The sequence below is a fragment of the Rana temporaria genome, chromosome 7, assembly GCF_905171775.1.
Source record: "Rana temporaria chromosome 7, aRanTem1.1, whole genome shotgun sequence".
In the NCBI taxonomy this organism is placed as follows: domain Eukaryota; kingdom Metazoa; phylum Chordata; class Amphibia; order Anura; family Ranidae; genus Rana; species Rana temporaria.
In genome coordinates, this window is record NC_053495.1 from 118169910 (window position 1) to 118185378 (window position 15469).

The 15469-nt window shown below is 40.2% G+C and overlaps 1 protein-coding gene across 3 annotated transcripts in view; it reads right to left on the minus strand.

Annotated features, from left to right (window-relative positions):
- FAM102B (family with sequence similarity 102 member B) overlaps positions 1–15469 on the minus strand; it is a 91101-nt gene that overhangs the window by 20362 nt on the left and 55270 nt on the right. For 2 of the 3 annotated variants that reach the window (XM_040359892.1, XM_040359893.1), the window contains exons 5-7: positions 12806–12852; positions 9815–9918; positions 9558–9653 (exon numbers count right to left, since the gene is read on the minus strand). In XM_040359892.1, the coding sequence (XP_040215826.1) occupies positions 9558–9653; positions 9815–9918; positions 12806–12852 (247 nt within the window). The remainder of the gene's footprint in view (positions 1–9557; positions 9654–9814; positions 9919–12805; positions 12853–15469) is intronic. The other variant, XM_040359894.1, reaches the window with a different exon arrangement.

The following is a 15469-nucleotide window of genomic DNA, read 5'->3' on the forward strand; positions in this document are numbered from 1 at the left end:
GCAACAATGCAAAACGTTATGTTTGGCGTAAAAGCAACACAGCTCATCACCCTGAACACACCATCCCCACTGTCAAACATGGTGGTGGCAGCATCATGGTTTGGGCCTGCTTTTCTTCAGCAGGGACAGGGAAGATGGTTAAAATTGATGGGAAGATGGATGGAGCCAAATACAGGACCATTCTGGAAGAAAACCTGATGGAGTCTGCAAAAGACCTGAGACTGGGACGGAGATTTGTCTTCCAACAAGACAATGATCCAAAACAAAGCAAAATCTACAATGGAATGGTTCACAAATAAACATATCCAGGTTTTAGAATGGCCAAGTCAAAGTCCAGACCTGAATCCAATCGAGAATCTGTGGAAAGAACTGAAAACTGCTGTTCACAAACACTCTCCATCCAACCTCACTGAGCTTGAGCGGTTTTGCAAGGAGGAATGGGCAAAAATTTCAGTCTCTCGATGTGCAAAACTGATAGAGACATACCCCAAGCGACTTACAGCTGTAATCGCAGCAAAAGGTGGCGCTACAAAGTATTAACTTATGGGGGCTGAATAATTTTGCACGCCCAATTTTTCAGTTTTTATTTTTTTTAAAAATTAGAAATATCCAATAAATTTCATTCCACTTCATGATTGTGTCCCACTTGTTGTTGGTTCTTCAAAAAAAAATTACAGTTTTATATCTTTATGTTTGAAGCCTAAAATGTGGCAAAAGGTTGCAAAGTTCAAGGGGCCCGAATACTTTCGCAAGGCACTGTGTGTGTGTGTGTGTGTGTGTGTGTGTGTATATATTATATTATATATATATATATATATATATATATATATATATATATATATATATATATATATATATATATATATATATATATATATATATATTTTTTTTTTAAAGCAAAAGATCACTATTTTTGATCTTTTGCTTTTAAAAGGTAGAGAAGAGATTTGGGGTCTTATTGACCCCAGATCTCTCCATAAAGAGGACCTGTCATCTGTCATCCCTTATATCTATTACAAGGGATGTTTACAAGTTCTTATACTAGGGGGGGGATTTTTTTTTTTTTTATAAAAGCACAGTGTAAAAATAAAAAATAGCTTGTGTGCAGAAGCGAATGCATACATAAGTCGTGCACACATATGTAAACTGTGTTTGCACCACTCGTTTAAGGTATAGCCACAAACCTTAGCACAAAAGCAATAATTCTAGTGGTAGACCACCTCTGCAAATCTAAACAGGTAACCTGTATACATTTTTAAAGAGTCGCCCATAGAGATTTTTACGTATCATAGTTTTTCGCCATTCCACGAGCGTGCACCATTTTAACCACTTGGCGTCCACGCTATAGCCAAATGATGGCTACTGCGCAGACCTGAATTTTCAGCAGGCAGTCAATAGACGTCCTCCCCTTTTCTTGCGCCCCCTGCGCTGTGATCACCGAGTCACTGAGACCGGTCCCGGCCCCTAACCAGGTGATCAGCTATCAGCCAATGACAGCTGATCACGTGATGTAACCAAAAGCTCGGTACTCGTTTTTTTTCTCCTCACGCTGACAGCGCGAGGAGAAAAAAAAAAGCCGATACCCAGCTTATGTACAAGGGACATCGGTCCCGAAGAGGAGGGAGGCACATTTGCCTCATCTGTGCCCACAATTACCGCCTGCCAGTGCCCACCAGTGCCACCTATCAATGCCCACCAGTGCCACCTAGCAGTGCTGCCCATCAGTGCCAATCACGGCCACCCAACAGTGACCATCACTGCCACCTATTAGTGCCACTTCTCAGTGCCCACCAGTGCCACCTATCAATGCCCTTTAGTGCCCACCCTTGCCGCCTTATCGGTGCCCATCAGTGCAGCCTTATCAGTGCACTGAACTAGAAAAATTACCTGTTTGTAAAATGTTATAACAAAATATAAAAAAAAATAAAAAATGTACAGCTTATATAACAGTGTAAATTTATACAAGCTAACGTCGGCACCACCCCAGTGTGAAAGCTGTGCGTTGAGTCAATGTGAGGGGGACTGAAAATGTACACTGTTATACCAGCTGTACACTCACTACTTTACATTGTAGAAAAGTGTCATTTCTTCAGTGTTGTCACATGAAAAGATATAATAAAATTTTGACGAAACCTATATATAGGTACGAACCAATTTTCTAGCAAAAAATACGGATTTAAACTTGTAAACAGAAAGTGCCATAAAAGGCTTGGTCAGTAAGTGGTTATAGAAGCTAGAACAGCAATAACCAGACACCGGAGAACCAACTGCCCTCCTAACAGCCCAACTTCATGATAAATTTGACCAATCTGTACCCACCTGGGGCATTTGAATTTCACTACAAGAGCACTGACTGCTTCAGAATTCAGAATTCAGAAATTTTAAACACCGCAGACTACATTCACTTTTTCAGAAGTATCGGTATCAGTAAAAAAAACTGACGATATTACTTCAAGAGGTTTGCTTTATTGAATTAACAACCAATGTGGCTCAGCAACCGCTCGGCTGTTATTACCAGTCGTCACGAGTAACCAGCCAGCATATGCGCCGGCTGGCCTAAGACCCGAACAAAGCCGATGCTTCGTTCGGTCTCGGATCTAGTAATCCAGAAGCGATGTCGTGACATCACTCCCCGAATTACTGGCATCTTAAAAGGCACCAGTTAAAAAAAATAAAGTATTCAAAAATGCAGATCTTGGCATTTTGAATACTTTCAAGTGCAGAGGAGGGGTTTGGGGGTCTTATAGACCCCCGATCTCTCCATAAAGAGTACCTGTCAATGCCTATTACTGTCACAAGGGATGTTTCCATTCCTTGTGACAACAATAACAGTGATAAAAATGGAAGGGGATTTCTCTGTGTAAACAGAAAAAAACACTGCGCTAACGTGTGAAATCAGTTAAATAACCGTGTAAAATTAATTTAAAAATAAATATAAAAAGCTGCCAGTATTAATTACTAAATACCATAGTAAACAAAGAAACAAAAAACAAGATAATACAGCGCTAATAACTTGACCTGTGAGAAATATATGTGAAATATATAGCCAAAGAATAATATGAGAAAAAAACACAATAGGTGAATTAACAATATAATAATCAATTTAACAGATCCATCCAGATGAATGAATAAAGTGAAAAAAAATTAGTCCATAAAAAATCAGTGAAATTGAGTCCAAATAAAGTGATCATCAATGACGTCACTAAGGAGGAGCTTAGCCTTAGTGACGTCATCACGTTAGAGGGAGAGACACGTGACGAACGGAGGTACGAAGCAAACGGAGGGTCGAGGAAACGCCATCCTCTCCACGCCATATCCCATATGCGATTTTTACCAAGTCTTTGCTGTAAGTGCACACCTGTTTTTATTAAAATCAATGTTTACACAGTAATGCACTATGTGGTTTCCCACCATTCTTTATTTTTATGAACGCCAATTGCTAAACTGGAGTGGATCTGAATAGGATCTTGTCCCTTGGAGCTCTTTATGCTGGTGATTAATAGCAGTGTCCGGAATAGTCTTTTCAAGGAAGACTTTAAACATCCTTATACCATATGAGACCGTTGAAAGCCCGGTCTTTTTCTCTGGTAAGGAGATTTCATTTCCCACACATTGGGTGTCTTTCCACTTCATCTTTGGTGGAGGATCTTTTCACGATTAGTCATTGATGATCACTTTAATTGGACTCAATTTCACTGATTTTTTATGGACTAATTTTTTTTCACTTTATTCATTCATCTGGATGGATCTGTTAAATTGATTATTATATTGTTAATTCACCTATTGTGTTTACTCATATTATTCTTTGGCTATATATTTCACATATATTTCTCACAGGTCAAGTTATTAACAGTGATAAAAAAGCTAAAAAAAACGACAGTGTAAAAAATTGTTTTTTAAATATACAAAATATCTGCAAATAATATCGGCTATCGGCAGGGGAGGTGGCCGAAATATCGGTATCGGCTCAGAAAAAAAACATATCGGTGGATCCCTACTACTAACCCATAGAATAAAACTTAAGCCCCGTACACACAGGCAAAATGTCAGGAGACATTTGCCAGTTAAAAAAAAAAAAATGGCCCACATTCTGCCCATATGTAGGTCGGTCTGCCCGACAAAAGCCAGCTGTTCGGCCAGCTTCTGATGGACGTGTATGCTGCAAAAGCAGCAGCCAACCGACTCCCGGGTTCTCAGCCAATTGCATGGCATGGGCACTGGCAGGGCTGCTACATATGATGAGCACAGGCACTAGTGAGGCTGCATGACAGGCAGGCTGCTGCATCTGATAGGCACAGACACTGGTGAGGCTGCATGAAGGGCACAGGCAGGCTGCTGCATCTGACTGGTAGGCTGCATCTGACAGGCACTGGTGAGGCTGCATTGATCTCCTGTATCATGTCTGCAGTCTCTGACAGTCTCCTGTATCATGTCTGCTAGAGGTGCACCGAATGGCAATTTTGCTAATACTATTAGCAGTGTGTTTAAGTTTAAGTAAGAGATTGCAGACATGATACAAGAGATGGTTAGAGACTGGGGACAGGATACAAGAGATGGTTAGAGACTGGGGACATGATACAAGAGATGGTTAGAGACTGGGGACATGATACAAGAGATGGTTAGAGACTGGGGACATGATACAAGAGATGGTTAGAGACTGGGGACATGATACAAGAGAGATGGTTAGAGACTGGGGACATGATACAAGAGATGGTTAGAGACTGGGGACATGATACAAGAGATGGTTAGAGACTGGGGGACATGTTACAAGAGATGCTTAGAGACTGCAAACTGCATTTTTCTGATCTTTTTTGCATTAAAAAGGTGCCAATAATGGCCAACAATAAATTAATATTAATTTAAATAGATGATATTAATTAAAAAGTCAAATATAATACAATTGTATATAAAAATAAATATTTTTAAAAACATTCATTTTCGGTATCGGTTTGCAGCCTAGTGTACTTTTCATTTTCGGCACCAAAAAAAAACATTCGGTGCACCCTTACTACAGATGGATCGAAATTTGTCTGGCTCCTGCTGAACCAGTTTCATTTTTAATATGTCTATGCCGACTTAAAAGATAATTCAACTGGAATAGAAAATACACATTTTTTTTATACCATTTGCACAACAGCCACATACATAACATTATACACTGCATAAAACTAATGATTGAATGCTGATTAATTTGCACAGAACAAATGCATAGACAGTTTCACTTGACGAATAGCTATACAAATTTATGTGTAAACAGACACCATAGTGCAAGTCCTAACAGTGAATCAGATAATGTTAAGGGGTAATAGCGCTCTAGAGATAAGTGCAACTACAATCTCGTAAAATAGAGATGCAGATAACTTGTGACTCCTAAATAGAGACAGGTCTATGAATGTTTATTTTGCAGATCTGCAGTCAGCATATTATTCAAAGTAGTATGTAAACTAGGGTGTTACTAGGAATGCAGGAAAAGCAAGACAAGTTTATCCTGATTAAAAGCCTTGACAAACATGACTGTACAAGGGGAGGTATCCGAGATGAAAGATTCTATTGTATTGCACAGGTTATACCACAATCTGGTATTTAAGTACTATCCCTCCTACATTATAAATCAAATTAGGTGGGGCGACCCACAATCGGGTCCTCAAGTCCTCGGTCTGTGAGACATGATTTTGAGAAATGGCGCCATAACCTCTGGCAATACCGTATACAACAAATAACTGGTAGCATTGCACCACTGGAGCAGAATGGCTTAAAGTGGATGTAAACCCACTCTCATCCTTTCTAAACTACTGCCATAGTGCTGATCTATAAGGATATACATGCCTCCTGCATGCATCCTCACCTGTCAAATGTTTCCCCTCTGTTTGTTATAAGAACTGAAAAACTGCAGATTCTGTGGGTGAGTCTGTTGTCTGGAGCTCTGTGGGTGGAGTCGTGATGTCAGTAGACTCCCCTTGTCAACATGCATTTTCTCCTGTGTAGTCCTTACACTAAATTCTGCTATGATCACTGACATCCAGTCAAAATTCAGAAAAGTAACCACATGACTTTAGAAAAGGAGTGGGGGTGGGAATTAAAAAACAATGCCTGTCTCAGGCTAGTGCATGAGATATGTAAATAACCCGTCATTCACAGCAAGGGGGAAAGAATGGACACAAGTTTGCTCAGAGCTGGATTAACTCTTTGTGGCAAGACTGGGCACAGATGATAGGAAATCGTATACTCTACATTGTGACAGCAAACAAATAAATAAGACATTTTGGGTTTACATCCACTTTAACTTTTAGAACAGCACATCATTTTGTTAGCACAGTGTAACTGATAATCCTACCACTGTCCATGGCCCTGTAGAATTTGTTGTACATTGATTTAGAAAGCATTCACCACGCTATTTCTAATATAGGGAAAAATCAAAGTGCCAGGGAGGGGCACTATACTAAATTATGTAATCTAACTCTGGCCCTGTTGTTCCCAACAATATCTATAAAGGAATGAATGCAAGTGCTTATGAAGCACCAAATATTAGATTCTTCCTATATACAAGTGCCAGGTAATGGCTTGCTTTTGAAGTAAACCAAAAAAGTCCTTAAAACCTGTTGATTTAAAAAGTTGTGCAACCAGAAGTGGATTTTTGAAATTCTCCGATACCCACCCTCAGAATGGTCATTCTTCACATGCCATTCAATGCTAAGAAAATCAGTATTGCAGTAAGTGAGAGGATAACAGCAGATAGCATTAAAAACAACAAAAAAACACGATCATATGCTGCATTAGAGTGCACAACCCCAAGCTTTTCTCCTTCAAGACTACATATACATTAAAATATAAAAAGTATCCCTTATCAGCCTTTTACCATTATACATACAGATGGTATACACTCAATCCTTGATAATGCTAAGAGCCCCGTTTCTAAAATAAATAAACAAACAAAGCCCTAAATACAATTGGTGATCATTGTCACTTGCCAGGCAAATTTACCCAGACACTGCTTAAAGCAGAACTTTACCCATACCAACATCCAGGCACTTATTTATAATGTTTTAGATAGCTATACCCGAAAAGGGGGACAGCCTGATGTAATCTAGCAAAAATTAAAGTGGAACTTTAGTCAGAAAATTAAGTCCTGCTAGATCACTTCAGGCTGGCACCTTTTGGAGGTATAGCTATGTATAACATTAAAAATAAGTGCCTATGGTGTTTAAAATCCAGTAATACAGTGGATACAAAAAGTCTACACACCCCTTGGTAAAAATGGCAGGTTTCTGCCAGTGTTGTCCCGATACCACTTTTTTTAGCACTGAGTACAAGTACCGATACTTTTTTTTTATGTACTCGCCGATACCGATACTTTTTTTTAAATGTGTCCCCAAATGCAGCCATGTCCCCCCACATATGCAGCCATGTCCCCCCACATATGCAGCCATGTCCCCCCACATATGCAGCCATGTCCCCCCACATATGCAGCCATGTCTCCAAACATATGCAGCCATGTCCCCCACATATTGCAGCCATGTCCCCCACATATCCAGCCATGTCCCCTGATAGGAAAATGGGGTTACCCCTTTGTTTTGGGTGGTCTGGTCTGATATAGGAACAAGGGAGTATTGGCCTTTATTTTCCTATCAAACTTGAAATTCTTTTTAAACTGTTATATTACAAATTCTGTTCTCAGCTTGTGAAACAAAGGCAAAAAAGCTTATATTACAGGAAACTTAAAAGCTTGCAATTTGCAGAATGTGTGAAACATTCTTTTCAAAGTGTGAAGTACTGGCTACAATTTTATAGACATATACATTTTATTAACAAAGCTTATTAACAAGTTTTATACAATTATAGAATTAGTGTGAGACAATGGTTAGATGAGTAATATCTCTGAGCTAATTGTGTATTTTAAGAAATGTACCAATATGGTATTAGGGGCTTATGTGAACAATTTTGGTATAAGATATATACTGTAAGAAATATTGTAACCTGATTGGCTGGTCCGCGAAGAGAGGATGTGCCTCAATTTTTAATGAAACCAGCCGAATCCCGGAAATAAATTGTAATTTTGCTACATGATACATGTGTCAGTGTCTTGCTGATTACCCGATCGATCGTAGGACTCCTAGTACCCAGAGCAGAAAAATAGCGGACCTTACATCCCCCACATATCCAGCCATGTCCCCCGTATATCCAGCCATGTCCCCCGTATATCCAGCCATGTCCCCCGTATATCCAGCCATGTCCCCCGTATATCCAGCCATGTCCCCCGTATAACCAGCCATGTCCCCTGTATAACCAGCCATGTCCCCTGTATAACCAGCCATGTCCCCTGTATAACCAGCCATGTCCCCTGTACCTACTGTTAATCACCGCGGCGCGGGGAACATTACAGTCAGCGTTCATTTGAACAGCTGTTTTCCCCGCCTCGCATAGACACTTCCCCTTGCTCGCGATTGGACAGATCCCCGCCGCGTGTCTATGCGCGGCGGGGAAAACAGCTATTCAAACGAAAGCTGTCTGTAATGTTCCCCGCGCCGCGGTGATTAACGCGGCGGCGGCGTTGGTGGCGGTGGCGGCGGCGGGGGGGAAAGTATTCTATTTTAGTATCGGCGGTATTAGCGGGAGTACGAGTACTCCCGCTTATACTCGGTATCGGTACCGATACTGGTATCGGTATTGGGACAACCCTAGTTTCTGCGATGTCAAAAATGAGACAAAGTAAAGGGAAATTGAAAAACAAACTGAAATTTGTAGGGGGGGGGGGGGGGAAAAATAAGAAACTAAAATAATGTGGTTGCATAAGTGTGCACACCCTCTTATAACTGGGGATGTAACTGTGTTCAGAATTAAGCAATCACATTCAAACTCATGTTAAATAGGAGTCAGTAAACCATTAAAGTGCCTCTGATTAACCACAAATCAGCTGTTAAGTAGGAGTAGGTAGGAGCCATTGGAATCCATGCGCCTGGTGCCCTGCATGTAGATCAAAGGGCTGGACGCCGCTGTCTACAACTAGTCAGAATGAGCATTTCTTATTTATCTGTAATGCCTTGTACACATGGTTATTTCACAAGGAGAAAACTGCCATTTTTTATATTGGTTGTGAAAACCGGCCGTGTGTATGCTTCCTAGCAGTTTCATCGATGAAAAAAACTGCCCGCAAAAAAATTGAAACCAGCTCTCTTTTTTCTCGTAGTGTTTCCCGTCAGTCTTTTTCTCGTCACGAAAAAACAGTCGTGTGTATGCTTTTCTGAGGGGGAAAAAAACGTGCATGCTCAGAATCAAGTATGCAGCCCAAAAGCAGCCTAAAGGGTGGCGCCATATAAAAGGAACTTCCCCTTTATAGTCCCGTCGTACGTGTTGTATGTCACCACGCTTTGGTCGAATGTTTTTTTGCATGAACGTGTGTACGCAAGTCAAGCTGGAGAGGAATCACGTCGGGAAAAACTTTTTTTTTTCCTGCCGAGAAAAATGGACGCGTGTACGAGGCATAAGAGTTTTCTAAAATGGTACCCGTCAAAGAAACAATGACAGTTCCCTTAGTCCCGAATTCTGTATTTCATTTGTACCTGATGCCTTGGACTGCTGACTGGCATAACTTGAGGTCCTGGAATGTCCACATGCTCCCAGTTCCTCAGGGACAGAAGCACTCTTTGATGAAAGGTCTGAGAATGAAATACATGCATGTACATTGCTAGATTAATATACACAATTTACTATAGAAATAGTTATATCATTTGTATGAAATGTACTATGCTATATTGTTAATGAAGATGGCCACTCTGTATCAATAAAAGAAAAAAAAAATCTATTTTAGATTTCTTACCAGCAACTCCCAGATGCAGTTTCATTGTCTCTCGCCCTTTACGGTCTTCCTGCAGATAGTCTGGATCTCCAGAAACTACAATTGAAGTGGCAGTGGAAGGTGGTCTGAAAAAAACAAAACAAAAACAATTATTCCGATAACTGCTGCAAAGTAGATCGCCTTGACAAGGACACATGGGTTTAGCATTAGTACACTACTTGTACTATCAAAAACTTAGGCATACTTAATCAACATTGCACTGATAATAAAAAAAGAAGAAGCGCCCAAGCCGGCCGTGACCAGAAGTCACTGTACATCCTTTGTTTTGGCGTTTTTTAGCCGTTTTTTTACTGTTATGTCGTTTTAATATTAAACGTGAGATTTTTTTACTTTATCACACTATGGAGATTTATTTTGTTTGCTCCTGTGACTTTGTGGCTTCTGGAGATACCATCCCTAAGGAAAAATTAAGCTGAGAGATGATACCGCTCTAAAAACTGCTGATCCCTTGGCTTTGCTTCCGTCCCACTAAACCAAAAGGGTGCTGGCTATGCACAGGTGCATCGGATAGAAGAAGATCCTGGACTGCCGCACTCCTTAAAACAATGTCTTTATTGTACAAATAAAATCCAAAAAACAACCAAAGCAATACAGTCAAAACGTAGTGAACAGGAAATACGTTTTGACTGCTTTGGTTGTTTTTTGCATTTTATTTGTACAATAAAGACATAGTTTTAAGGAGTGCGGCAGTCCAGAATCTTCTTCTATCCGAAAAATTAAGCTGGAGGGACTGGATGAACAGCCGCAGTGATCACTTGTCCTGATATCTGGAGGAGGATACAACTGTGCCTGGTGATCGGTATTCCTTGATTATCATTAGACCCTTTGGGGTCTTCACATAAGGCGAGAGGCTGGTACCACTGGGGGAGGATTGTAGAAGGATATCTGCATTTCCAAGCTTCTATTTGAAATTTGGACTCCCTTACCTCTCCCTTCCCCCCTCATCTCCATTTGTTTGCCTGGGAGGTGATCCCATTTGGAATAAGGACCGAGTTTCTCTGTCTAAAAAAAATCTGATTATCTTGGATGCACTTTACAAATAAACTTTATTTAATATTGGAACACACCTTTATTTTATGGATATATTGCAATGCACTTTATTGCATTACTGACTGTTTTTTCTTTATATATATGATTATGCATTTGAGGATTGTATTTACTTATTAGTATAGGAATATTTATATATATGTGTTTAATAATAAGCGCTACTTCACTTTTTTATTCATACCTATTGGTACTGGCAACACTAACAAAGTCTGGGCTGCTTTTTATTCTAGCACTTTATACATTAGCACTCTATCCACATCAGCACTTTTTTGTTCGCGCATTAGTATTTTTTATAATTTGTTTGCATTGCAGTATTCACTGAGGGCAACCTTGGCTGCCATTTAACAATTCAAAAAATTATCATCATAAGTAATTTTACCATTCTTAGGTGTTCCAATTTAAAAAACGCTATGCCTTCCCATCTTAAAAACACACAAAATGAACACCCCAGCTAACAAAAATATTATTTTTGTCAGCAAATTCTGCCAAACTTATTTTTAAATGATTAAGAACATCCAATAACTCTAGCAGATAAAAATAATTAAGCAAATCAGTTTCTGACTGACAACGCTTCTTAAAATGAAATTTTACCATAATTACGGCCCTATTCATAATACTCAAAAGAAGAGAAAAACTGCGCCAACAACTAGCAATCAAGCTAGATAAATAATAAACATAAAATAACCAAACATATAAATCAATCATGTGAAAAAAGTCCCAATAGATGATAAATCTCGTTGGTGTCAACATCCGAGACAAACAGCACCACAGTGAACGTTATAACATCCGTGAGAACTGTTTCGTCATAAGTTGACGTTTTCAACCCCCATTGAAAACGTCAACTTATGACGAAACACGTCTGGGACGGCGTGCAGTGACGTCACTGCGTTCGATGTGAAGGAGGAAGGGCTCCTATAGTGACGGCCGGCATCTTTTTACATGCTTTTATGAAATCTATGTTTTTAAGTACAACTACTTTTTTTAAATAAACGGTAAAAAACGGTATTATGCTATGGTCCGTTTTCTGTTATCTATGATCCACGGACCACATTTGTGAAGGAGATAGCGATCCCACGTTTGGACGATTCATTCCTGGGGCATCTGGATCCTGTGTTTTAACCCACGAACGGAGACCATATCTTTTTAATGCTGTTTATACCTGTCCCTCTGGTAAGAGGCTTTCCATGTGGTGGCGGTTCTCACGGATGTTATAACGTTCACTGTGGTGCTGTTTGTCTTGGATGTTGACACCAACGAGATTTATCATCTATTGGGACTTTTTTCACATGATTGATTTATATGTTTGGTTATTTTATGTTTATTATTTATCTAGCTTGATTGCTAGTTGTTGGCGCAGTTTTTTCTTCTTTTGTATCTTATCTGTGTTTACACCGTTTGCTGCAGCCTTCTGGTTCATCACTACTTTATTTTTTGTTGGGTTAGCGCAATTTTCTGTTATATTATTCATAAAACTACCCTGACATGTTCCTAATTCAGCAACGAACGTCTTGTAAAATATTATCCAAGCTACTAGTTTGTTGAGAAAGAATACACAATGCCAACATTACAGAAGGTTGACTACTTGCCCCTGCTGCTCCTAGGATTTTATACAATTTAGGTAAACAGTAGAATATTTTTCTATTATCAAAGGCTCATTGGCAGTATCTCCCCCAATCACAGGCATGGTGTACATTTACCATTTCAGAGGAAGTCTTTTACACCAACCCCTGCCTAAGCAATTGACAGGCTAAGAGTCTTCCAAGCAACTGCTGCATACAGAGTACATAATAAACCCTTCAGAAAAAGCATTCCCTAGTTAGATGAATTATGAACTAGAATGGTAATTGCAAAGATAACCACAAACAATACATTTGCACAAGCAAAAAAAAAAAAAAGAAAACTTACGTTTTGAAGCAGGGGTCCCCAGACATGAGTTGCATGCTGATTCCAACCTGCAAAAAAATAACAAATACTGTATATACTTGAGTAAAAGCCGACCCGAATATAAGCTGAGGCACCTAATTTTACCACAAAAAAAAGGAAAACATTTATTGACTCGAGTATAAGCCTAGGGTGTCCATGTGCATGCCTCACTGTGCCCATCACTAGACTGACGTTTAACATGGGAGTCTATGGAAGGGGTGCCCGGCTTTGAAAAAATCGGTGCTCCCCAGCCGTAGGTCCCCCAGACAACAAACTTGTAAAGGAGAAAGGGGGCTACTTGTGTGCCAAGTTTACGGGTCCAGAGGACCTATGACCGACTGGTGCCGGGTCCCCAAAGTCACCAGAAAATTGATCGTTTAACATGGAAGTCTATGGAAAGGGTGCCCAAGTTTGAAAAAATCGGTACTTCCCAGCCGTAGGTCCCCCAGACAACAAACTTTGCACACTTGTAGAGGAAGAGGGGGCTACATGTGTGCCAAGTTTGGGGTGCAGGGCCAGTATCGGGTCCCCAAAATCCAGGAGATCAGTTGCAAAAAGGTGACTCTAGTATAAGCCGAGGGGGGCATTTTCGGGACACAAAACAATTTGATGAAAAACTTGGCTTATACTCGAGTATATATCGTAATCTAAATATACAGGAGGTACAAGTGCAATCTTCTAAGGTTCAAGAAGAGCAGTAGACAGGCACAAACCAACGGTACCCTGATAAAGCTAGGGGCTGAACTGCCAACATTTTCAAATATTTCAGGGTACATACTGCATATAAGAAAATGTATATTTAAAATCCCACTCCTTATTACTGTGCTGACAAAGACCTTTCCTAACCAAAACAGATCATTTGGTTTTAAGTAGATGAAAAAAATTAATTTCATCCCCTGCTGATTTTGTACGTTTGCCCATCGACAAATAAATGATCAGTCTATAAATTTTAATGGTAGGTTTATTTTAACAGTGAAAGACAGAACAACAACAAATATGCAGAAAATGCATTTTTAAAATTGATTTGCATTTTAAAATTAGTGAAATAAGTATTTGACTCCTTTGCAAAACATGACTTAATACTTGGTGGTAAAACCCTTGTTGGCAATCACAGAGGTCAGATGTTTCTTGCACTTGGCCACCAGGTTTGCACACATCTCAGGAGGGATTTTGTCCCACTCCTTTGCAGATCCTCTCCAAGCCTTTAATGTTTCGAGGCTGACGTTTGGTAACTCGAATCTTCAGCTCCCTCCACATATTTTCTATGGGATTAAGGTCTGGAGACTGGCTAGGCCACTCCAGGACCTTAATGTGCTTCTTGTTGAGCCACTCCTGTGTTGCCTTGGCCGTGTGTTTTGGGTCAATGTCATGCTGGAATACCCATCCACAACCCATTTTCAATGCCCTGGCTGAGGGAAGGAGGTTCTCACCCAAGATTTGATGGTACATGGCCCTGTTCATTGTACCTTTGAAAATGTCCCCCTCCTCCAAATACGTTGAGTTGATGTCAAAGAGCTTTATTTTGGTCTCATCGGACCACAACACTTTCAACCAGTTCTCCTTTGAATCATTCAGATGTTCATTAGCAAACTTCACACAGTCCTGTACATGTGCTTTCTTGAGCAGGGGGACCTTGCAGGTGCTGCAGGATTTCAGTCCTTAATGGCATAGAGTGTTACCAATTGTTTTCTTGGTGACTATGGTCCCAGCTCCCTTGAGATCAAGATTCTCCCATGTAGTTCTGGACTGATTCCTCACTGTTCTCATGATCATTGAAACTCCACGAGGCGAGATCTTGCATGGAGCCCCAGACCGAGGGAGATTGATAGTTATTTTGTGTTTCTTCCATTTGCGAATAATCGCATCAACTGTTGTCACCCTCTTACCAAGCTGCTTGGCGATGGTCTTGTAGCCCATTCCAGCCTTGTATAGGTCTACAATCTTGTCCCTGACATCTTTGGACAGCTCTTTGGTCTTGGCCATGGTGCAGAGATTGGAATCGGATTGATTGCTTCTGTGGACAAGTGTCTTTTACACAGGTAACAAGCTGAGATTAGGAGCACTCCCTTTTAGAGAGTGCTTCTAATCTCAGCTCGTTACCTGTATAGAAGACATCTGGGAGACAGAAATCTTGCTGATTGATAGGGGATCAAATACTTATTTCACTCATTAAAATGCAAATCAATTACTAACGTTTTTGAAATGCGCTTTTCTGGATATTTTTGTTGTTATTCTGTCTCTCACTGTTAAAAATAAATCTACCATTAAAATTATAGACTGATCATTTCTTTGTCAGTGGGCAAACCTACAAAGTCAGCAGGGGATCAAATACTTTTTTCCCTCACTGTACTATTGTACGATTGTAACGAAATCGATCGACTTGGGTACAATCAGCATATCAGATTTCTAGCATGTGATTATTGCCACTAGCAATAATCATTGTTTTCTTCCGGCAGGGACAGCTCCCTGTGCCCTCCCGCTGGGAGAACACAATAGCTCTGCAGGAGGGATTCCCCAACACCGACGTATCAATGGGGGGAATCAAGTGATTTTCTTTCCTGCATCCCATGGTTGCAGGAAATAAAATCGAGCCTTTTATGGCCTGCTTTAGCTGAATCTAAAAGCTTCTGCTCTCTTTATCAATAA